Raw genomic sequence first — 25,259 nt, 5'->3', positions numbered from 1 at the left:
CTGCTAGCCTCCTGTGCATGGAGGAGACAACATGCACCTCTTTGGTCGGCAGACTCTGGCCCCTCTTTGCCCCTTCATGGGGATAGCTACATTACAACAATCTGCCTGAGGTTTTCCACCACCCTTCCTGAGCAATACATTTATAGCAGTTCTGCCAGTCTGGACTCTCAGCACACTTGATTTTGGCATTTACAGATGGAACTACATGAGGACTTCAGGAGTAGTAGTATCATTAAATCCAAAGCAGTATTTCCATCTCTAAGTACACAAGCATCATTTCAGCAACACTGAAACGGTTAGACACCATTTAGACACAGAATCTAAACCTATCTAATAATCTTAACATAAGGCAGCCTGCCCTGTCATCAGTTGGTACTACTGCATCTCAGGTGAGAAACCAGACAAAGGGCAGTGAAAAAAGAAGGCCACCGATATGAGCCCAAAGAGACTGCCAACTTCTGAAAAATCTGAATAATAATGAAAATGTAGCTATATGCACCTCCAAGAAGTAACAACATCCTGACTACTTAAAATCCATTTTTTTTTTTATCCCGTGGCTCTACTTTTCTCATTTTATGCTTTCCATTAATACAAAAATAAGGTAACTTTTTACTTTCACTTCACATAGAAATGTTCATCCTCTCTGGCTGAGGTCAGTTTGCTGCCTCTCAACTCCTGCTCTAATGCTAATACCTGCACTTTGACACTGCAGCAAATTCTCTGCTACTGCAAATAGCCTCAGTGAAGCCCTATCCATTTCCACCAAGAGAGGCCTTGGCTCATTCCCCTGCCAACTCAAAGCTCCTCTGCTCGCTATTTAAAGGTTCACAATAGACAAGAGCTTATCATATTCAACACACAGACATCTGTTTCACAATATGACAATTTGCAAGTAATGAAGCTAGAACAAGAATGAAAAATAAATTAGAAATGGAGCTTAATGAGACCCCTTATATAGAGCTCTGTCTTAACATCAACAATGCAAACATTTGTGCAACTCAAATGAGTCTTCAACCAAACTTCAAACAGGACTCACCACATTAAAATTCTGCCCGTTCCCCAGCTCTTCATTTGTAACTGGATGCCAGCTATGAGGTTTGTCACGTCAGTCAAAAACCTGAGTTAACAGACATAACATGAAAATTAAAGCATTTAAAAACAAAACAAAAACATAAAAAGCACACTGCAACACACGTGTGTTTTCTCACAAGCATCTGAAAGAGTCACAGCTTCGTAAAGCCTAGCTGCCACCCAGCACAGGACTGGAGGCAGCCTGTTCCCATCCCAGTGGCTGGCTCATGTGTAGATATAACAGACAGCCAGATGAAGAGTATACTTCAACCACAGGGAAAAAAATGGCCTCAACTAACTTAGAAATTAGATTCCATCAGTTTGTAAAATTCAATCATAGGGTTTTTTTTTTCCATTGGGTTGGTTTATTTATTTTATTTTTTAAGGTTCATGCTTCTTGTTTGTTTTATAAAGGCACTCAGCTTTTCACCAATGGAATAAGCACTTCAATACTGTTTTTGAATATCCTCTTAATCAAAACCTGCCCTAACAGAACTGTGAGCCTCCACCTTCAATATGAACTGGCACTATACTGGCTGTTAGATCCAGAGCCAAATGCTTCCAAGATCCAGATAACCATGTATTTTCTTGTTGTTGTTTTATGTAACCTTTCCTTTCACAATAGACAGTTGCAAAAACTCCAAGCTATTTACATGTAAATCATATTGTTTCAAGATCATCTCTAAAAAGCATGTAAAGAATATCACTACGTATTACAAATTGATCGGAGCTTTTCCAAGTACTTCCCGTAGCATCTTTCTAAGAAATATTTCCATCTGTGCCAAAATTTTCACTCTGAATCCAAGTAGCATTATCACCATGAGGCTTTTATCAAGGACATGTATTGTATTACACTTCTAGAAGTCAAGGGTTAGATATTGCTGGGAGAACTATGCAACACAAATTCCTAAGGTGTACTAGCAGCCCACAGCCACACCAAGACCATTCTAAAAATAAGTTAATTTGCTCTGGTCCAGAAAGTAGAGTAGCAACGCTGGCTCTTTGAAACCATCTTACTTCCACTCTTAGAAAAGAACCCAGAATCACTACGGTCAAACAAATCCTGGAATGAAGCAAGACACACCTCACAGTGTCTCCGAGCTACATCTAAGACTCAGCCTCAGGAGATATGCTGTGGCAAGCAAGGAGAAAATAGAGCAGCCCTCCCACTCCCACAAAAAGGGACACCAGGACAAGAATATTTGTATCAAAGTATTCTTCACTAATATCAGTGGGAGAAAAGCCTCCAACTTTTATCATCGCTCATTTCCACTATGACACTCAGACAAGTCCAAGACATCAGCACCTCTTGACCTTGCAATTAGTTCTTATCAATAGTTTTCTTTTTGCTGAGGGGTTTCTAACGCTGGTTTTTCTGGCATTGTGCACACATACCTACCACCCTTGCCAAACCTGCAAACTCATTTCTTTTGCTAATAAAGCAAAACACCCCACAAAACAGCAAACTATCTTGTTCTGGTTTTCACCTTTTAAAGCCTTTTTCTCCTCAGTGGAGCTTCACTGGTCTAACAGGGGAAAGCCACCAGGGGAAAAAAAAGCCAAAAAGAAGTAGAAGAAAACAGTGTTTTATACTATAATGAATATTTTTGAACTAGAATCAAGAGGGGCTTCCAAAGCAAGTATACTTTGGTGGTAGCATATAGTTTCAGATTAAGCTTTTATGACTACCATGCTTAGGAGAAGACATGGCTCTACAAGTGCTGGAAATATTCAGTCCACAATTTTCCACAAGCCTGTGGGCTTAAAAAAAAAACAAAGAAAAAAAAAACAAAATCAAAAACCACCCACTCATCCCCTCATTTCAGGAAACAAGAGCATGTAATTCTGCCAGCTGGAACACATGAAAACGTCATTTGTTTTCACAGTCCTTTCTGCACACGAAAGGGTTCCCCCACATTGCAGACACAGACTTTCCTGTACAGATCTCCATGTTTCCTTCTGGGGCCCTAAAGCCATGGAAAGGGCAGGAGTGCCTGACTGCTCCTGTAGGACAGGAAAAGGCCGCATTTCAGCAGCATTTCCTCCACCTGAGCCAGGAAGGGAGGAGAGCTCAGCAGCTGCGGGGAAATCCCTGAGCCTGAATGAGACTAGCAAACCTAGCAGGAAGGGTTTGATTTCTTTGGAATGACTTGCAGGTCAGGGAGGGAACAGGGAGAGATAATTTTCCTTCTTTCCTAGAAAATTGTGAGGTAAGAAGAAAACAAGAGGAGTTCAGCTGGGATGCTGAAGAACCCAAAGTTCACACTGCAGGTACATTTACCTCATTAACTGGCTCATGGTTTAGGGAACAGAAGCTATAGGATGCGTGTGGGCATTTAACCCCAGGAATGAGCCACGCACAACCAGGATGTCATCATCCAGCACAGAAAGTTCTGGTGGAAAGCAGTGCTGGGGATTAGAGAGAGAAGATGCACAAAGTAGGCTGTGGTTTCCCTGGCACCTCACCATGATCCACGCTGCCCAGTGACAGACAGGACCTTTGCATTTAAGTATCCACTACAAAGTACTTGAAACCACAAAAGATATTTGTGTCTAAATAATATCTCAGCATAAATCTTCCTGCCATCATTAGGTCTCAAGCCAAGATCCATTTTTATGTGTTTAGGCCCAGTGAAAAAGGAAGAAAAAAAAGATAGGACTGAAAGAGTTAAAGAATTTATTGTGCATTTACACATTTCTAGGGATCATCTTTCAACAATGGCAGTAAAATCAGCATGTAGTCTTAATTTTCTATGGTTGAACCTTGAACGTGAATCATTATATTACAATGTACTTATTGATTTCAACAGGAAGAAGATTAAGCCCAGAAAATCAGGTTAGGAACCTGAAACTGGGCTGAGGAAAATGGAATTTTTCTGGTACTAAAAATCATTATTATGTAAAATACATCAGAATTTTAAATACAAGATTTGACCATTTGGAAAATATTCTTATCACTTTGAAACCCACCACGGATAGGACAATGCCAGTGAACTGAAAACCTGATTAGTACTTGTGCTTTGAATTAAAAAAAATAATGTATTATTTCACATATTATATAGTAATAACTAGTTTTACCTACTTGTGTAAACAGACATGAACATAAAATGAAAGGTGTTTCAGTGAACTGTTCAACGGGTACAAGGAGAAAATACCTGTGAGTGCTGAAATTCTAGTTCTGGAAGTTTATTATTATTGGTATTGCTGCAGCTTTCAGACAATTCGCAATGGAGACTAGCACACTGGGGCACCACAGACAAATATATGTGTATATACATATATACACACAATGTATGCACACACACATATGTAAAAAGAAGATATCTGCTCTGCCTTCTCTGTTTTTATAGCCCTTGCTGACAGTGGTCATCAAGCCACCTGGGGACATGATCCGCAATTTAAGCTGACCCGAGCACTGGCAGTACCAGCACAATTTCCAAGGTGGCTCCCAGCCACCTCTCACCCAAATTAATTAGAAGAGATTCTGCTTGAATTTCATGTCCCATAAAAACTTCTTAAAGGGTTCTGGATCTTCTTACACAGAACAGTACCTGGCAGACATTAACTACTTTGAGCTTCAAATGGAGTGGTAACAGATCCAGCGAGCAACCAGCAAGTCACACTTCTGTGAGTAAGCCTTCAACTCACTGAAATTTCCAGCTTATTACAAATGCTGACATCAGAATTAGCTGTGTCAGAGAAGATGGAAATTACTTTGTTAGACGCTCACAGAAGATCAAGGATGTTGGTAACACGTAGGTGAAAAACATTCCTGTGGTGCTACTAGCTCTGATTTACATGAAGCAGATCTATTTGGGCAAACAGAAAAGGTTAACAAAAATATGTTTTGCCTGTTCCAGGCAGCTTGAACTAGAATATGCAAGTACTTGAAATAACAAGTGTTTCGTTGAGCAAAAGACAAACTGCAGAAAGGCTGGGAAATCCATCCAGACTTCCAGTCTGCTCACAGGCTTTATCTCCAGGCTATTCCCTCTGTGCCTGACCAGCAGCCCTGCTACCTGCTCGTGATGCTCCCTGCTGCCAGCAGTGCCCCGATGTCCCCCCAGGGGCCATGGGCTCTTCCAAGCCACACCACCAAAGGTACTGCATGCTAGCTCCCCACCAGCCTTCATACAAAGGCAGAAACACTCAGGGCAAAAATAAAGAAGTAAAACACATCCTGTTCAATTCCACCCTAGAAGGAGGTTTTGATGAAGACATATGTAACTATTAAAGTCTGGAATTTCTGTACATTTCACTATAGCCAAAGATGAAGAGTTGATAGAGGACAGTGTTAAAAGAATACCAGAGGAGGCAAGAGGCACAGGCATCCCAGGACCTGGCACCTCTACACTAGCTCTGTTTTGGCTGTCTTGGAGCAAGGAAACAAGTGCTGATCAGGAGCATTGCATCTGATTCAGGACAACCATCACCAAAATGAATCTTGACATAGACAGTCAAATGTTCAAGCTTCACAACTTGGTACGGCCAAGTTGCACACAAGGCCTCTATCTAGCCTTTGAACACAACAGCATGCATTATCTGCTACGCAGTATGGTTTCCACTTAAGGTAGAAGAAAGCAATAACTGAGTTTGCCACCAATTATTCAGTCATGCGTGAAACAGAGCATCTGAAAAACGCTGCTGCGTTCTGGAAACATACTGCTCTTATTTGATATTGCTGTATAAGCATCAAACTATTTTGTTTTAAAAGCCGTGGTAAATTTATGAATGAAACTGTGCAAGAGGGATTTAATAAGAGATCCATAGCAAGTGTTCAGTGGTCTGGATGTTGCCTGCCACCAGGGTAGCATGAAATCATTTGATAATTAGACCACGGCTACGCGGGATTAGCATACCATAAAAATATAGGGCTGCATTATTTATATTTATATAACAGATGGATCTTTAAAAAGGTCGTGCATTTTTAATGAATGCAACATCATGCCGGTGTTGACAGAAGGTTTAGAAGTGCTGCAACACAGCCAAACAAAGCCTAAGAACATTACCTTCCCTCTGCCACCCCCCCCCCCCCCCAGCTTCTCCCACACTGGTCATAGAGCAGAGAAACAAATGTGAAATAGTGCTATGAATTTAATTCTAGAGATTACATTAACTACAGTATTTATAGAGCATTAGGTTTAGGGACGCATTTACATTGTAAGTAATTATAGGACTCCTACTGCAAAGTCTACCTGAAGGACACAAGCTCCTTATTCAGGTCCACAATACAGGGCTGAGACAGAGTAGAAAGACTACCTACAATTACTGAAAATAGTAAAGTTCTAAAACTGTATTTTGAAAGAAAAGCGGAAAAAAAACCAGAACATGTAAAGTCTGTGGGACCAGACGACACTCACAGCTAGCAGATGCTGCTAATGGATGGGGCTCCGTAGGGCACCTCTTGTACAAGAAAGGCTGAGGTAACGGGGGTTGTTCAGCCTAGAAATGAGAAGGCTCCAGGAAGACCTCATTGTGGCCTTGTAGGATTTGTAAGGATCTTATAAACAGGAGGGATACCAATTTTTTACATGGTCTGATGGTGATAGGACAATGAGGAATGGTTTAAAACTAAAGGAGGGGAGAATTAGGTGAGATGTTTGGTATAAATTCCTTACTCAGATGGCAGCGAGGCCCTGGCATAGGCTGCCCAGAGAAGCTGTGGATACCCAACCCCTGGAGGTGTTCAAAGCCAGACAGGATGGGGCCCTGGACAGCCTGAGCTGGTGGGTGACAATCTTGCCCACGGCAAGGGCTCCAAGATTCTAAGATTTCAAGCCAATGCTTACACTATAAAAGTCTATAAAACAGAAGTACTTTAAATTTCACTGACCAGATCTTTTTTCAGCTAGTAATGGTGATAAATGCATCACATCTTTCCAAATTCAGCTGGACAGGTAATGAATGCAGCTAGCTGTGCCTTCCCTGCTTGAACATTTGGCAGATGATGGCAACTTGCTTTAGTTCTAGAGATACAGAGACAATTTCAGTACAGTTGTCATAACAAAAGAGTTTACTTTGAAACATACAGGAAAAACTACAGAAGGCAAATTATATTGGGCTGCTCTGAAAGAATCATAGAATAGTTTGGGTTGGAAGGGACCTTTAAGATCATTTAGTTCCAACCCCCTTTAACAGACAGGGACACCTCCCACTACAGCAGATAGCTCGCAGCCCCATCCAGCCTGGCCTTGAACACCTCCAGGGAGGGTGCATCCACAACCTCACTGAGCAACCTATTTGAGGTGTCTCAACGCTCTCACAGTAAAGAATTTCTTCTTAATATCTAGTCTAAATCTACCCTCTTCCAGTTTAAAACCACTAAAAACCCTCATCCTGTTGCTACATGCCCCTGATTTATTTCCATGTACAACACATACAAAGAACAAAACAACACTATTTGATAGAGCAAATGCTCAGGTACAAAATCCTGATTTTCAACAGTCACCCTTATTAGCTATGTATCTTCACCAGCAACGAACAACAGTCTGCACACCACCCTTGTAGACGTCTGCACCAGCAGAGGTGACCCGCTGTCGTCATTGCTGAAATGCACCACGCACTGCCTCCCCGTGCTCACATCCGCTGTCTCCAGAAACATTCAGCAAATGTTGATGAATGTCAGTGGTGCCATTTATTCAGAGTTAATTCAGAGATCTAAGTCAGCTGATATGATCAAAACCTTGGTCAAAATCTGCACAGAAAGCAGACCTGAGAGGATGACAGTCTGCCAGGTATTATTTCCAAAGAGGTTAGATGTTATAATCACATTGAGAGGGGATTTTTCCCCAAAAATCACCCTCTGCAAAGCAGCTGTTACCTTATTTTAATTATTCATGTCTAGACACTTGTACTGGGATAAAGAAGATGGCGTGGGTAAAAGTAAGAGTGAGGATGAAATTTTTTGAATGTTATTTATCTGACTTCACGGACTGCATACCATTGTAAGGAGATGTAAGTTACTTAACTTGTGATTAATAGTTTACTTTAAACTGTAGACTAACAGATGCCAATATTGCCAATTAACCAATTTACCAGGCAGTAGTATCATTCATTACATTAAGCATTACTCAACAGGCTGTTACTCTGAGACCAAATCACGTACCAACAAGCTAGATAGTAAGTGTTTAGATGGAAATACAGTGATATGAGTTGTGCTTTTTTAAGACCTTTCTTAACAGCCAATATTCATCACAAAGTTCCAGCTGCCAAATCATTTCTACTGTTCCACAAATCACGGCTGGGTGAGCTTACTCAAAGTAACACAGGTGAAGTGTTTTTTCAAAAGAGGTACCAATTAGACATTAGTACCATAACAAGGAATCAACATTTTCATACTCAAATCACTTAACAAATATTCTATTTAAAACCGCCTAGCATTGGAAAGATCTGAAGTCCTAATTTTAACATGATGCAAGCCTAAGGTATTTTCATATCTGCACTAGGAATGACTTTTGTAGAGAAATCCACATGTAGAAAAGCTTGTGAGAAGAATATAACCCTCAGCAGTGGAGTAAAACTCTGGGGCTTATGCAGAACATGTATCAAGCCTCAGTTTCCAGGAGATTGGAGTTTGTTCACACAGAATCTAATTTCATGTTAAACAAAAGGTTCTTGATTGTGACATTAGAGATCAACAAGGAAAGAAAAACACTTCTGCACATTTTTATTCCCCCCCCTCGCCAACCTTGAGGGAGCAGAGAAGAAAAACAAAAGTTTGTTGCCTTGCTTCTGAAGGGTATGTTTCAAAATTTAGATTTGGTTTTGTTTGTTCAGGAGAAACAACTTCACAGTGCACCCCGCCACACCTGCCAGAAGCCACAGAAGCACTAACAAGCCCTTTATTTATGTAATCTGATTGACTCCTGAAGTCCATTTCTGCAGGCTGCCTTAAAGACAATTACAAGAAAACTAAAGGGCATTAGCAGCTGGTAACTTTACCTTCCTATGGCCATTACCATAGATACAGATTTATAAAATTAGGTAAATCTCTCTCCCCCCAACACCCAGCAGATTTAAGAACCTGGTAGGCTGCACCAGCAAGCTACTAAAATTCAGTATAGCTTTAAAAGCAAAGAGTTTACTACACCAACAACATTTGTATTTATTTTCCTGTTGTTTTCACCACTTGAACTCAGCTTCTGTAACAAAAAAGGGTTGTGTTTTCAATCCCTGCTCATAGACCCACTGAGGCAAGCTTGAGGAAAGCCCTGCAGGCCACTCTGGGGCAGGGAAGGCAACATTCCTCTCCTTGGTTTTAAAACCCACAAGACCCCCAACCTCACTCCCAAAATAAAGATCAATATATAAGAACAAGACTCACCACAACCTCATAGGACACTCTTCATGCTCCTTTCGCTTCACCCCTATGGCACCTACTCCCTTATCTCCAGCCTTTCTAGGGAGGCACAATCAGGCTTCAGCTGTGGCTCATCAGCCTCATGCAAGGCAGGTGAGGGAGCTGCACCTTAACCCCTTCCAGGCCGTGGCCACCAGTGTCCATCTTTCCTCTCAGAAATGTAGTGAGACCATGAGAGCAGCGCAAATGTTTTCTCCTGCTTTATGCTTGGTTAAACTTTCCTTCCTTCCCCATGGCAGCATGCCCTGCTCTAGCCTTCAACTCCACTGCTACCCTAGCTGAGGTGGCCCTCCAAAACAACCCATCATCTGCAGGACTGGCACCCAAGTTCTGTTTTGTTTGTTTCTTAACTTCTAAGGCACTGTGCCCTTCTCTGGAGAACCACTTAGTACCAACGTATGGTGATACTCCTCAGAAGCAAGGCAGGCCTGGCTAGTCTAGAAAGCAGAGTATCTTTTGCAGAGAGAGCCCGGTAGACACAGGTGTAGTTCCTCACACCCTTCCTGACACAGCTGTGCAGAGTTGCATAAAGCTGAGGCAGCCCAGTCCTCAGGGGGTGCTGGGGGCCCTGCTGCACTAGTAGAAAACAGGAGTTAACACCATTATGGTAGAACATGTTTATACTTAAGGGTGCAGCTTCAATATCTGCCTACCTTTGCTTCTTCACCTATGTAACTAAACAAAAGGCAATCTATTAGTAAAAACAAAAACTAAAACTGTTTGATTGTGTTGCAATTCAAGTGCCTCCTCTAAAGCAAGGGTCAGATAAACTCCTCAGCCAGTTCTGGTTGCCTTTGCCTCTGAAGGTGCTGAAGTACAAATAAAGCCAAATCTTTTTCCAGCTGAGTTGCTTTGTGCAAACACAGGGTAAGGTAAATACACGAGAAGGGCTTGGATTGCTTTGAACTAAGGACAGACAGACAGGCTAAGCATCTGTGAAGGAATTTAACACCAATCAAGGGGTAAAAGGGGCTTCCTCTGTCATACCATAAGCTGTATGGATCTTTCCTCGTGTTTCTCTCAGCATAAGCTTAATGTTTACAAAACCAGAAGTAGGGACTTAACGCAGTGTTTATTATTTCATTCCTGAAGCGGAAACAAATGAGAGTGTCTGATCATGGTTTCTGGACACCACACTCTACTTCCTACTTTTGCTGATAGAAGCCAGTATTTACTTGCTCTTAAAAGCAGCAGACAAATGTCTGCCTCTCAAACACCTTTCAAAGTAACCACCGTTGCTGCTGGAAGCAATGAGCATTTTACCATTAGCTTGAGCAGCAAGAGAAGGGCCCATGGCAGCATGGTGGCTAGACTAATTCTTGTTTTGTTCAGTCTCTTATTTTGACAGTTGGCACTTGGCACTGAGAAACACCTTACTTGAGAGAAAAAGAAGCAGCTTTCTTTTCATTCCTACCCTCTAAGATGACATCTGCCAGTTGGTATAAAGAGTGGCTGAAGTTCGTCTTTGCGGTTTTGAATTTTAGGCAACTGAAGACTTGGCTCAGCATCCCGTAAACAGCCTTTTCCTTCTCCTCAGTTTGTAGTTTTCTGAAGCATATGCGTTGCTGAAAAACAAATCAGTAAACAACGCATGTTGAATCAGACAGTAAGGTGCTTCAACAATGACAGCAAAATTAATGGTAACAAAATAAGAGTCCTTGTTGTTTATTAGATATTGTAAGAATGAAATGTACAGTATAAAAATTAATATCAAAACTGTTCACAAGTGGTTTTGACAACGCATTTTTCTTTGGATTAACTACACGAGCAGCTTTCTAACAAGTTATGCTGAGATCCATTTTTATATTTTCTAATTTTAAGCATATCACTGTGCTACCTACGGTTTGATCTACAAAATTAAAACAACTAAATTTTTGCAGCATCTTGGTGGCATTAGTCAGGAATGAACAGGTCAGTAACATTAGCTTAGAGGGGGGAAAAAAAAAAAGAGTAGTTGGTTACAACAAAATGTTAATTGTTCAAATTCATTAACAGAATTGCTTTTGAAATTCCAGGTCTTGTAATTGTACATTTTCAATATCAAGCACTTGACATATATAAATGACAAAGTAGTTCTACTTACATTTTTCTTTTAGATAGATTAATAATCCTGTTTTTTAGTTCCCTAATGAATTCTCACATCTTTAATATTGATGTAAAACACAGTTCATTCTGCTAAAGAAAGTTTAAATGTTTCATAAGATGCCCATTTTCAGCTAAAGTATTAGCTATATAAATGAATGTAAAATGGTTTTTATTTGTTCAATCTCTGTATTTTCAGTTTATGTCATATTGTTTAAGAAAAAGAAAACATTACCACTGATGACTAACCTAAAACAGTCTGTCTGTGCTATACATTATATGTTGGCCATACTACTTTTTACTACAATATAAAATACACTACAAAAATTGAAATTACTACCAGGGAATTCTACATACTGTTATTAATTGTGAGAATTTTTCCCTGATCAAAAAATAATATCTGTATCTTCATTTCCCATTCATACTCTATTTTGCATTAGAAAAATGATTTGAACTGAAAAATTCTTCTCATATTGTCCAAACTTTTTTTCTTAGTAGACAGTGAATGTATTTGCACCATTGCAATGCATTCAAAATAGTAGACTGCTGCTAGATACACCCACATATCAGTGATTTAAAACAGGAATGGGTGCCTCGGAGAACATAACAGTTGGTGTTCTTTCCCTTGAGGTGTTTCAAATATAAATCTTTTCAAATATAAAACCTTTTAAGTTGGCACATATAACAAGAACTCTTAAAGTAATGCCTGTGAAGTGAAGACAAATCCCAACACAAATGATGCAAACCCATTCTTTAGAAATATAGAGAAGTCCAAAAATGTTTTTGTTCCTTTATCTTTTAACATTAAGCTGGCAAATTTTTTACAGACATTTAAATTATCTTATGCTAGCAGCAGCTGGACTGTTTACTTTCCTTGTATTTATTCATTCTTAAGACCACTGGCAAGAACAGTCTGTAGGCTCTTGGATTGAATAGCTGACCCAGGTTGAATTACTAGTGCAATACAATTGCACAGTTCGTCTCTGTAGTCCAAGCTCCCTGCAGCATTTGCAGAATCTTGCGTATGTGTTGATGTTGTAGTTATATATACTTGCAGATGGGCACTTTCCATCACATGAAACAATGTTCACCTGGTAAAAAATATAAGGCACATCAGCAAATTTATGCAATTAGGAAATAATATTAGGAGTTCCTAAAAAGAAGTCTAAAGAAGTTATGCACCCCTAACCAACTGCAAAGCAACGAAAAGTAGGTATTTATTTTATCCTCTTATGGAATTCCACTGCAATTGAGTAATAAATAAACACTAAAGCACATTGTCTAGATATGCCTCAACTTTTATCTCATTGAGCTTAATGATGACTTTGCTGTTGATTTCAGTAACAGCAGGTTTTGGCTATTAATACACAAAGAAACAACTTCAGTTTTGAATTTAAAAGTATTCATAGCAACTGTGGCTTGAATGTAGCATTGAATGTTTCCAACAACTTCTTACAGCCTTATTGTCAGCAATATACTCATGTGGTGTTAATATGCTGGCAACAGTAAGGAAGAATATAAGGAAAAAGCCAACAATCGTTACTATGTTAAAACAGTAGGACACCCTGTAACTGAAACAGACACCAAAACTCTCAATTTTTTCAAGTTCAGTAATCAAGTTTTGCATTGCTGTTTGATGCATTTCTTAACACTGAGACTAAATTTTCCGGCTGTGCAACAGTTCAGTCTACAAAATGTACTCAGTGTCACTTTGGAGGTTACAGCTGTTATGCTATACTCTTCCATTACAGCTTTTTCAGGTGCTCTTACACATCTCACACAAGACGTCTGCTCCCTTTTTACTGCTCACATTGCCTTACTGCCCAGCAAGAGTTTGGTGTCTTCCAACCATAAATCATTCAGTAGACATACAGATAGCGCCTCATTCTTCCTATATATATCACATTATGCTCACGCTGCTGTCTAAAGATGAACTTCAGGACCCAAGATCCCTTTCTTTGTTGGCATTTAAGATGGCATTGAAACACTTTCCCAGGACAGATGGAAAAATAAACACATCTGCAGTAGTTTCAACTGCAGTATATCACTGGCAAGCATCTGTTATATCAAAGTAAATTTGCAACTACTAATTGCATTGTAGGGTAAAGCGAGAGCTAGGATTTGCACTAAAATAACTTGATCCTAAAAGTGTTCAAAGTGAGGCAGACATTCTCATTTTTCTTCTTAATTGAGAAGATGATTGCTGATAATGTAAGGAAACACTAACTTCCATCTCTGTGAAACAGAGAAATGCAGACAGTAGCACTGTGAGACTTTTGTTTTCTTTCTCTCACTTTATTTTCTTATTATTATCATATTAAAATAAACTTTAATAGTTATTTACTTACCGGTGTGTTACTCCTGCAGTCATTCTTGCGGATAGTCATCCTAACAGTCACCTTTTTACAGAATTTTCCATCTTCCTTACCTGCAAAATGGGCATTGATTGAAAAAATATGAGCTCAAACTTCTTAACATTTCAGAGATAAGAACATTCCTGAATGCGTTATGGTGTCAATAGGCAAAGAATATACCCAATACATCTCTGCAAAAGTTTTTGTGACATTAGCTATACTTTGCATTGAAATCACTGCTTTTAAAACATTCTAGTTCACTCATTAAAACACATCTCCTTGTACCTCCAGTATCTTGTGTCTCTGAAAGTTTATTCTTCATTCAGAAGCCTTTTACAGAGCAAGTCTATGCTGTCTTTCACAAAATTTTGTAAAAATGATCAATTACTGTGAGATGGCTTGTTCAAGATGCATAAAGTGCATTTTCTAATAAATAAATAAAATCTTAATAGTAATAACCAAATTCCAGCGCTATAAATAAGTTTTAAAATGAACACAACGCCAGGATCTGAAAGTAACTAGGGCTCAGCAGAGGGAGCAGGCTCTGTATATTTTTATTAAATAAGAAAAAGACCATAGATGAATAAATTAAATGTTTTATTTACATTTGCATTTGCATTCTGTTCACATTTTATCTCACAAAAGTGTTTACAAAGTATGTGATGAAATTAAAAAGGATATAAAGAAATTAAGGAATGAAATAAAAGCAGTTAAACTTGACTTAAGGAGAGAATCCTGGGCATTTTGAAGAAAAGCAACAAAGTTCAGTCTAAAATTCAGTTGTCTGAAATCAGAAAGAGCAGTATTTTCTCAAGATGATCCTCTCTATCTTGAAGAAATCACATCACATTGAAGACCTGCAAGAAAAACAAACAGTTAATTTCACTATAAAAGCTTCCACAGTTTAACAGATTTTACACAGCATGATGCACTCCCACATCTCTCTACTTAGGGAGCTGCATTCTCTTTCAGCCAACCAAACCCAAGGTGTTAGCTCCAGAAAAGCAAGGGCAATTAAAGACTCATTGGTTTTACCGGTGCCTAGTACTGAACTGTGACAGAGTTTTATTGCATTTAATGCCTAATGTCCAGTTTCCTGCTCTAATCACTGTTAAATCAGGTTAAACTGCTTCCAAAAGAGAAACATTTTTTTGTGAATTTTTGGGGGTGTTTTTTTTCTTTTCTTTTTTTTCTTTCCACTTTTCAAACAACATAAGGACTTTAGGACTTGCTACTGACTCTTAACTTGCATAAGTTAAGAGTTTACTCTTATTACTTTAATTGGCTTGCACTAACTTGCATAAGTTTCTAGAATCTGAAAGAAAGGACAGCAATGAACTTTCCTGGAAAGAAATAAACATCTACAATCAGAAATAGCTGCTAGTGCTCAACTATTACTGAATTATATTTGCTTAGGTAAAAAAGAAATTGAGAAAAGAAGAAAAAAATACTTTTGAATATAAAAAACTCACCATTGTTTTGTGTTTCTCAGTCTTTTTCATGTACTTTCTTCTCTGACATTACACATGGTGTGTAGGATGGGGAACTCAGTGCAGCTGTGGCTATGACTTCATCTGTGCTACAGCAAAACTGCATCACATTTCACAAAGAAATAAATATATAAGGTATTTCCATGTATGTATTTTAATGTCCAGTGGCTTTTAATGAGGTCTAAATATGGTATACTTTTCTCTGAAAAGCCTTTCAAAACGTGAAAATTTTCTTATGTGGGTTGTGTTAATGAATTTCTTTTTCGTGTTCTTTATGGTCAAAACTCCTTCCTTGTTTTTGAGTTGATTCAACAGCTTTGTCATTTAAAGTGATGCCAGTGTAAAGGAGTAATATGGACTTCAATGTAGTATTCCTAGAGTCAGGATCATAGTTAATGAAATGTGTGTCGCTCAGCAACGTACAAAATTACAGTCAACATTGTTTCTCTTACAGAAACATGGAGAGATGTTTTCACAAAATAAATGCCAAGCTAACTGCATTCATACCATGTTACAACTCCAGAAGTTATCATCCTCTATTAAATCCTCTATGTCTATTAAACATAACAAATAAAATCTCCAATTTTCATGGAGTAAGCACAGGCTTGCAATTTTCAGTTAACTATCCTTACTACAGCAGGGAAAGAAATGAGCTACTTCTACTGAATATGCCACCACAGGCAAAGCTGTATGGAACAGAATATGCAAAAAAGTTATTTATTAAACTAACTTTAACAAGCAAAGCCATTAGTGTCTATGTTCTACAGCACAATACACATAATGGAATTAGCGTACGTTTTTCAAACACAATAATTTACACATGCAGCAAGCTAAAGACTATGCGCGTGCTTACTACCAACAGTATATTGTTGGCTAACAACAATGCACTGCCCACGCAGTGCAAAATGAAAAACAAAACCAAACCACAATGTGAGCCATTCTGAACCATAAGCAGCTCTGCTATACTGCAGCTTTTGGTATAACCGGATGACATAAGGCCTGATGCTCCTATCAGGGAGTACATTGTTGGAAATCAACAATGATGCTGTTTGGGTTGATTCTGCTAATTTCAGGAGAATGTACCTTTATTACAGCTAGCATAGGCTGTAGGAGTGACTGGGCTAACAGGGAATGGGAGGAACATTGATGCGGAAGAACCTGGTAAGAATATTACACATTGAACAGCTTATATGTTATAAAGGATTCCCTATCAATATGAAACACTTTGAAGCTATTAGATTTCAACATATTTGAGAAAGGAATTCAACATTAAAAAGTCTCTGTGTTACTTGCAATGCATATTGTCAAAACCAGGAACAATTCAAACATACTGCTTAGGATGCTGTATTACATCATGGATCTATTACTTTTATTTGTTTAAGTGGTTCAAGTCCAGATGTCTTCAAAAAAGTTATTTCTGATCTACGTCGGTATAACTGAGACTACCTAGTATCCCAGATTTTAGTTGTTCTTAGGGGCTGCAAGAAAGAAATAGTACATTTCTTTCTCTAGCCATGTTGGTAAAAACTCTCTGGATTTTCATGTAACTCTTGAGGCTTACACAGAGGGCTTCATTTGTTAAAATGAAAGCAAACATCACAATGTTTTCTAATCATAAAATATTTCAAAAGAAAATGACATGCTGATAACCCTTCTCATAAAATGTCACACAGTAACTATTGACTGATAGCTCTCATGCCAGATTTGTTCTGAGTCAGACTTAACTACATGATTCACTGGCCATGCTATCTATAAACAGCTGTAAAATCAATGACATGAATATACTCGTAAACGCAAATCTCCAACGTCAGTGGCTATTTTTAAGTGGTTAATTTTCTTTTTGTGATGCATGCCCTACACTAAAAATTTTATTTTGTCTTAATTATTTAAGAGTGTGGTTATGATCCCTCTCTAAATATATTAGGAGTATCTTCTGCCTTGCTGAAAATCAAAATCAGCTTAATAGATTTTTAGCTGCCTTAATAAGTATTTTGTTCAGAAACTGGCTTGTACGGCTAATAAGGCATTGAACAGTAATGTCAGATAATCTCAAAAACTAATCTCAAAGAGCCAATGGAGAGTCAGCTAAACAACTAGGAACAAGTGCTTAAAGCACAGGTCCATTACAATGAAAAATCATGAAGTTGTAGTACTATTACCTTACAGTGATCGGGATCAAAAAAAAGCAGATCTGCAATTTCAAGAAGCTCTGTACTACAGCATGTACTACATAACAGATGAAATGAAAAAGTGTGTCCTGACTCACTACATATATCCCACTGCAGTAACTCTGCACATGATGGCATATCTGGTAGTCATGATCAAGTCCCATCCCAACCAGTAGGAAATACTTGCACATTTCTCCAACTCTCTCCTACAGTTTACCTCCTATCCTTAGCTCTTAGGTCACTGTTCTACCCACTTATGCAAATAGAGTGAGAATTTTGTACTTTTTTAAAAGATAATATGATACTGCCCTTTTAAAAAAAAAATCTCCTTTTACATTGCTATTAAGGTTGCCAACTTCAGGTGAGATGTTTAAATTCTTAATTCTTAAATTCTTCAGGTTAGGTGTTTGGCTCATGCAGTGAATGAGGCCCAGTTACATACCAGAATATGAAGAAAAAGGGTATTTAGCTCATGATTCGTAGTTGAGAATTAGCAAATTTAGAACACGTTCTGTAAAGAATTATTTTTTCCAGAACCCCTTTATCATAGACATCAAAACAGATCTTGGTATCAAGGTAAAGGTGGGTTTTTTTCTTTAAAATAAAGACATTGCTTGACAGCTTTTGAAATATGTCTATCAACAGAATCCAGGGCTATATTACAATTAGTTAAGTATTTACAGCATTAACTTATAAACAGCATAGATCAATTCCTTTTTTGTTTTTTAACTAGATATGAAGATGTGAGTGTAGCTGAAGCGTTCTTTGGGGCACATTCCAAAATACAGTAGCATTAGATGCAGTAATTATTATTTTTAAGAGTTTTATATGAGAAGAAGAAAGTACTCAACATAGCAAAGTTAGAGACTTGGCCAGCCACAGTTTATGTCACCGGAGTAAAGCCTTCAGTGCTAAACCACTTTTTTCTGGTTTAATTGCACTAACTTCACTAGTATTCACATAAATGAGATTGGTAAGAACACATCTTTTGAGACTAGAATCAAGCTTCCATACAGTAAAGAATCAAACTTATTTCTAAAGTAACAACAGATCAGACAGTCTGGTGAGTCTCGATGAGTGGAAATCTGTGAGTTTCATTAATCACTTACATGTTTTGCAACATCCTTCCAGGAATGGTACAACATAGCCTCCAACCTGATCAAGACAGATGGCAGGGAAAAAAAAGTCATTTTTTCAAACATTTGTTCACATATATTTGCATGTCCTCATTATTAGGAAAATCTTCCTGATAAAGCTCTACAATTTTACCATTATATCTTTATAACCTTATATGGGCAAAAGACTCTGAAGAACCAATCCATTGTTATCAGTGAGAAAGAACTATAACCCCCCAGTTATTCTAGGACTGCTCCCTGCTTGTGTACCATGTAAACGTAGAATTAGAGTGAAATGAAATTGTTCCCTGCATACATTTGCTGGCACTTAGTCTAAAATAATTTCACAAATTAGAACCTTTGCTTCCCCTGCAAGTCTAGACCAAAAAGCCTTATGTCTCAATGTTGAAAATTTTAATGATATTTGGACCATCTTTCATTTTCTTCAAAGTTCCTTACCACCGTGATGAATCAAATAGCTACACATGAAGTCAGTTATAAAGTTATTCAACCCAGAAAATCATCCAAGTTCAGACAGCTGCATGAAAAACTAGTTTGATACTACAAACCTCCAGGAAAAGAGACAGTAATTTCTGAGAATGTGGCATCTCCAGCTGTGTAAGTGGGGAGTCTGATGGCATGCTATGTATGTATGGTTAGAGTTTTTCATCTTCAAGTATCTGGACAAAACTGCAGGCATTACGAGAACTTACAAATGTCTCCCTTCTTAAGGTCAGAGAATCTTTTGTCAATGTTGATCTTTTCATGAAATCATGAATCATAGGTGGAATGTAAACTATGTATTAAGCACTGACCTTTACACATTCGGTTTCATTAAAGGGTGGGCAGCCAACTGAAGATGCAACTAGAACTGATCCGACTGCTGTATGTATGCATTCATATCTCACGCAGTTTGAAATCCAAGTAGTACCAGGCTGTTAAAAATGGTAAAACAGAACGGTAAAACTCAGCAATTCAGCAGAAACAGTACTACAAATATTCATTATACAATTCCACTGAATCCAACTTTGTCTGAAAGAAAAGTAATACAGCAAAATATGATTTAGATGCACCTTAAAGTTCTGTTTAAGTACAAAAGTTGAAGTCCACTAAATCATGTAAGCAGGTTCTACAATAGACAAGCTATTATTCTCCAGTGTATCAAAATCCCTTAATCCTTGTAGGGAGCTATGTGATTTGACTCTCCAAAAAAATAACGTTGAGTAAATGCAGAACTATTCCTAGTATTTAGCCAAAAGTATATCTTCTTCGTGCAATGTATTCGGGAATGCATGTATAGTATTATCTGATTTTTTTTTCTTTACTTCTGAATATTTTGAGCGACTAAGAGATTTAAAAACTTACCTTAAAATTGGAAACTGTACCGTTGTTGAAAGTGTAGAGACATGATATGTTCTTACAGCTACCACAGCAAGTTGTTAAATCCTTTGGAGGTTGATAGACTTGGTTCTGCCAAAATAAACAGATTATTCCTTGTATGAAACTACTGTGCAACTTGACTTTTTACTAGGGTAATGGGCAGAGTTTTTAGGGGTATTTTATCTTAGGGACAGGTTTTAAATAACTTTCAAAAGCACACAGCTTCTGTTTGTATGCCCTATATGTTCGGGAACCTTTTATAAAATATATAATGCCATTAATTCAAAATGGGAAGAAGCTCCAGCTCAGAGAATTAACTGGTCTCTCTCTAATTTTTAAATGTTAGTCTGACAGCTTACATCAACAACCATTGAAATTTTACTTTTTTACACATTAGACAACAAACAAAAACATAATTTAAAATGTAATCCATATAATATTCCCACAGTTACGTATCATGATTTGTAAAAAAAAAAAAAAAGCCAAGATACCATTTCCATATTTAATGCAGCTGTTTTCATCACATTTGAAATTCTTCTTATTATTCTCTTCCCAGTTCTTACTGACCTAATGGCTTCTATGGCTGGCAATTTGTGCCAGCACAACATAGCTAAAGCTAAAGCTAAAGATGCACAGTGGTAGTATGCTATCAGTCCTTTAGTCCACTGCTGCTCTATATGGGACCCTGCTGAGCATTGGATCTCTGCAGTAGCTAGTTCAAATACATGAGATGGTAACAGAACTTGTCACCTTCTGTATTCTCAGTGAGGATAAATCTATCCAAACCTTCAAGCCATCTCTCCATCGGGTTAGTGCTCAACTCTCCCTAAATACAATTGCAGTTTTAAGAAAATTAAGATCAAATAAGGTCCACCTGTCTTTCTAAAGGGGAGCAATAGTATGGTTATTAATGACTTAATTGCATCCGTTCTGTGCCTCAGCCAGACAAATCCACCTGGTATTTTATCCATTTATGGTATTTATTACCCATCAAAATGGGTAATTTATGGAGAGAGTAAATCACACAATAAAACACTGCATGAATTTATGACATTCAACATACAGAAACAAAGTCAGCATAAACACATTATCTATATTCTGGGAAAATAGTGAAGGGAGAGAGAATTCAATTAACTTCTATCCAAGATAGGTAGTAAATCACTGTGGGGAAGGGGGTCTTATAGTTATTTTTTCCATCTTGTTCTCATGACTATAATCCACTCAAGGAAAAAAAAAAGTAGTTAAGAACACCAGTCACAATATACATGTCTAAAATCCTAAATTTCTTACATCTTTGCACTCGACAGCACAGGCTACTGAAGAAGTGTTTATTCTGTAGTATTTAGTGGAAGGATCAATCACATTTGTACAGTAAGAAATATGGCAAATGCCATCTAGACTGTGTTCCACAATTGTCTGTCCAGGTAGCAGCACGCCTCTCTCATTACTCAAGCAAACTTTGTCTCTCACTACAAGAAAAAATAAACAAACAAACAAATAAACAAACAGAAACCCGGCAAACTCAGAACAATTATTTTGGTATCAAAACATTAAATAAAAATGCTTCAAAGAGTAAAATAGGCATGGAAAATGCTACTCTACCTCTTCAAGAATTATGGGAGAGATTTTCAAATATAAACTGCTAAATATAATGGTCTAATGTTTCACTACAGTTGCCAAATTACTTCAAACATAACTCCTCATGAATTTAACATTTTATCAGCAGCACCACAAAAATGACAGTGCAGACTTCAACTGGTTTTAATTCTACTTTATGGTAAGAACTGTGCCTGAGAAATGTCTATTTCTCCCCACTGATTATGGAGGGAATAGAACACAATTAGCTCACATGTATCCTTGTTGCAGAAATCTATGCAAAGACCATCTCAACAATCAGCCAGCTGAGTACCCCACAGAACTAGTTTCCTCAGGCACTACTGGGCATGCTCCAAGATGAGTTCTGCATGGCCCTGAATGCTATCTCATTGTTCACATAAAACACATTAGCATATCCTACCAGCTCCTGAATGACCTCATAATGGGCTAATGGGGCTACTTCTAGACATCAAGTATGGATTTTAGTTTCTTGCTGGAGTTCTCCAACCAGCTTATTAACGCACAGACTGCTCAGTGAACACCACCCAACATTTCCTAAATTCTGTCTATTTCTGTGCACAGACTTTGCTACAGGAACTAACAGAATCCAAGGACAGGCTATAAGCAACCAAGTATTTAGTGAGTGATCCTATTCTCTTGCCCCTTCCTATGCTATTTGTAAATTATATCAGTCAATTCTTTCCTCCTATGTACCATGTTAAAAGCTCAAACGTCCAATTTATAACTACGAATTTTTCTTTACACTTGAAAAGCATTTCTTTGAATTAGATTATTTCTGGACTTACCACATTTGTATTTAACACAGTTACATATATTTTCTGAACTGTTCTGAAACTGTTCATCTATCTGAAGTTTCTGTCCCTATGGATATAAAAGCAGAAAAAAGAGAAGTGGAATGACAGGCTGCTCATCTGTATCTTTTTACTTTAAACACCTTTCCTCTGGGATTCAAGTAGCAGTATCTTTTGATGCCCAATAACTACTTTGGAATTCACTTTGCTCTTCCATAGTGATATTTAATTTAGTAATGAATAGCAAATAATATACTTGTTATTATTATTATCTTTTTACATCTGAAAAATAGAAGCAGTTATTGGTGTCAGTACAGGAAACACTTAATACAAAAAAAAAAGTAGTAGCTTGCGTTTATACAGAACTCTCCAAGCAACATGGAATTTATGTTTGCATGGTTTAACTGAATGGATAGAAGTAGTATTACGCTTGTACAGCTGTACTTTTTAATACTTGACATACATGAAAATCAAGACTTCCCTCCCAGTCCTAATACCTTGTAATACCTTGCACCTAAGTTTCTTCATCTATAAGATGGATGTACTAACAACAACAACATCATTTGCAAAGCCTTTTGAGGTTTACTGACTAAAAATTCTCAATAAAATCTAAGTACTATATCCAGAGAGTTTCCAATTAGACTTTTTTATTAATTATTCCCTTTGCAGCATTGTTTTCTGGATAAAATATGTGGTATTGACTGAGAACCTAACCCAATAATGCAAATAAGCATTTTTGTAGCGCAGAACAAGTCATGGTGGAATACAACTTAAAAAACATTGGTGAGTCAATTATTTGACTACGTACTACAGATAAGCATGTACTGACTTGATTATTTGTTGCTATGACAAACAGTATTAAGAAAACACTAATGCACTGTACTGACAACTGAAGAATAAAATTATGTCTTCAAAAACATGAAAGTAGTTCTATTCCATGAATATTCAGGGTGGCATATGGCAATAAAAAATCTGAAGAAATATCAGTATCACACAGTCATTTTATCCTGCAGGACATTTAAACCTGACTTCTTAAAAAGTGATCTAGCTTCTACTAAAACAATTTAGATAAAAGAGAATGACACAGCATTCCATGTTTAACTTTTAATAAAAATACTGATTGATTGATTCCATGAGAAAATTATAAAAGAATTCTGATAAGATGGATTCCATACCAGTTTGCACTGAGGTTTGGGGATCATTTCACATGCGCATTCTGAAACAAAACACAATTGCAGAAACAATGGTTTAAAAATCTATATACCATTTCTACAAAACAGAGCATCAGAGAAATCAGAAGTTCCACATTTTTGAGTCATTGCCGAAGAAGCCTTGCAGGTATTTGAAATATATAACTTGGGGAGTCCAGAATTATGTCTGGTTTCTAATCCATCATAAAAACTAATCTCAGTTTCTGTGACCACCTTCACCCATTTAGAACAAATTGCAGTGCTTTATCATCTACAGCCTGTCTGAATATGTTGATAAAAATACAATCATTGTAGCCTCTTGCTCCCTTGCAATGTTGACAATCCTCATAAACAATACAAAGCAATGGAGAATTGTGTCTAGAGCATAATAAACTGTTGCACTGCCACCCTCATAAACTGGCAAATTTCTGACCCATGAACACTTCACCCTTCTTTTTTTTAAGCCATAAATAATTTACTAACTATTAAGAAATTGCCAAGATGGGAAGTCTCCTGTTTCGGATGGACAAATTCTACAGTATACTATCATCCTCATGAAGCAAGAAAAAAACAAACCAGGCAGATTCAAGCTCTTTGAATGAGAGTACCATGAGATGATCTACAATCTCATCTGTTCATGAGAAAGTCACCCTTATAGAACTGGCTCGTATGTGCATCACATCATCATTTGCGCATCTATTTAGTAGGTTTTTAGACTTAAATACAAGTAGCCAAAGCTCTTGTGTTTTATTGTCTAAGGCAACTAAAATGAAAATTAGTCATTTTACCACATGTCCGAAAGGGGCAGCACTTCTCTGGGCTCCATACCTCCACCAAAGACATGCCTAGCATGCATTTGAATTCAGGACAACGGTGTATTTCACAAACTAAAATTAAAGTAAAGAAAGTCCAGTAAAAACAAGGTTGTCATATTTTGATGAACAGTAATATGAATCAAGAGATACTAAATAGCTTATTTAATGAATACCTTTAGAAAACACCTTACTTGAATAAACTGATGATTGAAATGTGTTAGCCATCAGGTCATAGTAGTGTGGAGCACAGCTATCCTAAGCGAATATTTAAAACAGACAAAATAAAATATTTCCAGAATTTGGGGTATGAAGTTTGTCTCCATGATACAGATATTCAGATTATGCTTCAGACACACGCAGTTTTAAAAGAGTAAACAGATGATAGCTTGCTCATATGCACAATGGAGCTGTATCTCTAATCCACCATTTTTATTTTGCACTGAACATCCACACTACAAAATTTGCCATGTTCTCTGTTATCTAAAAAAAACAAAATCAAGTGAAACTTACTACACTGGTAGGTAGGGCAACACCTTTCTGTAGTATTGTCATCCACAATAAGAACTTCTCCTTCTTGACATTTGGGTATTTGATCAGAGCAAGCCCCACATGCTAGAAAAAAAAACAATTACTTAAATCTAAAACATAGGAAGAAATTTTATCACTGCCTAGGAAACGCATACCCATTGAGTTCCTCACAAACACATGTTAAAAAGAGCAGAAGTACTGTAAAGTCATTCCTTCCATACAGAAGATGCTAATTTTCAGTGCAGCTTGCCTTTTCTTTGTCATCTGCTTTAAAAAAATAATGAATTTAATAACTGTGA

The 25,259-nt window shown here is 37.6% G+C and overlaps 1 protein-coding gene and 1 long non-coding RNA gene across 3 annotated transcripts in view; both read right to left on the bottom strand.

The window, feature by feature from the left end:
- The window catches only part of LOC112532552, a 57,199-nt gene extending 47,758 nt beyond the window's left edge, over nt 1-9,441 (bottom strand). The window contains exons 1-2 of one of the 2 annotated variants that reach the window (XR_006939339.1): nt 9,395-9,441; nt 1,037-1,117 (exon numbers count right to left, since the gene is read on the bottom strand). This is a non-coding gene — a long non-coding RNA (uncharacterized LOC112532552). Of the gene's footprint in view, nt 1-1,036; nt 1,118-1,208; nt 1,305-9,394 lie in introns of those variants that run through there. The other variant, XR_006939340.1, reaches the window with a different exon arrangement.
- A 1,638-nt stretch (nt 9,442-11,079) lies between these two features.
- Nucleotides 11,080-25,259, bottom strand: part of OTOG (otogelin) — a 92,765-nt gene continuing 78,585 nt past the window's right edge. Inside the window, exons 47-56 of the mRNA XM_025151290.3 lie at nt 24,943-25,044; nt 24,406-24,504; nt 23,603-23,643; nt 22,422-22,497; nt 21,310-21,488; nt 20,005-20,109; nt 19,455-19,574; nt 18,634-18,679; nt 13,861-13,940; nt 11,080-12,603 (exon numbers count right to left, since the gene is read on the bottom strand). Of these exons, the coding sequence (XP_025007058.2) occupies nt 12,403-12,603; nt 13,861-13,940; nt 18,634-18,679; nt 19,455-19,574; nt 20,005-20,109; nt 21,310-21,488; nt 22,422-22,497; nt 23,603-23,643; nt 24,406-24,504; nt 24,943-25,044 (1,049 nt within the window). The 3' untranslated portion in view covers nt 11,080-12,402. The remainder of the gene's footprint in view (nt 12,604-13,860; nt 13,941-18,633; nt 18,680-19,454; nt 19,575-20,004; nt 20,110-21,309; nt 21,489-22,421; nt 22,498-23,602; nt 23,644-24,405; nt 24,505-24,942; nt 25,045-25,259) is intronic.

This window comes from Gallus gallus, chromosome 5 (genome assembly GCF_016699485.2).
Source record: "Gallus gallus isolate bGalGal1 chromosome 5, bGalGal1.mat.broiler.GRCg7b, whole genome shotgun sequence".
Taxonomy (NCBI): domain Eukaryota; kingdom Metazoa; phylum Chordata; class Aves; order Galliformes; family Phasianidae; genus Gallus; species Gallus gallus.
This window is presented reverse-complemented; position numbering and strand designations above follow the sequence as displayed.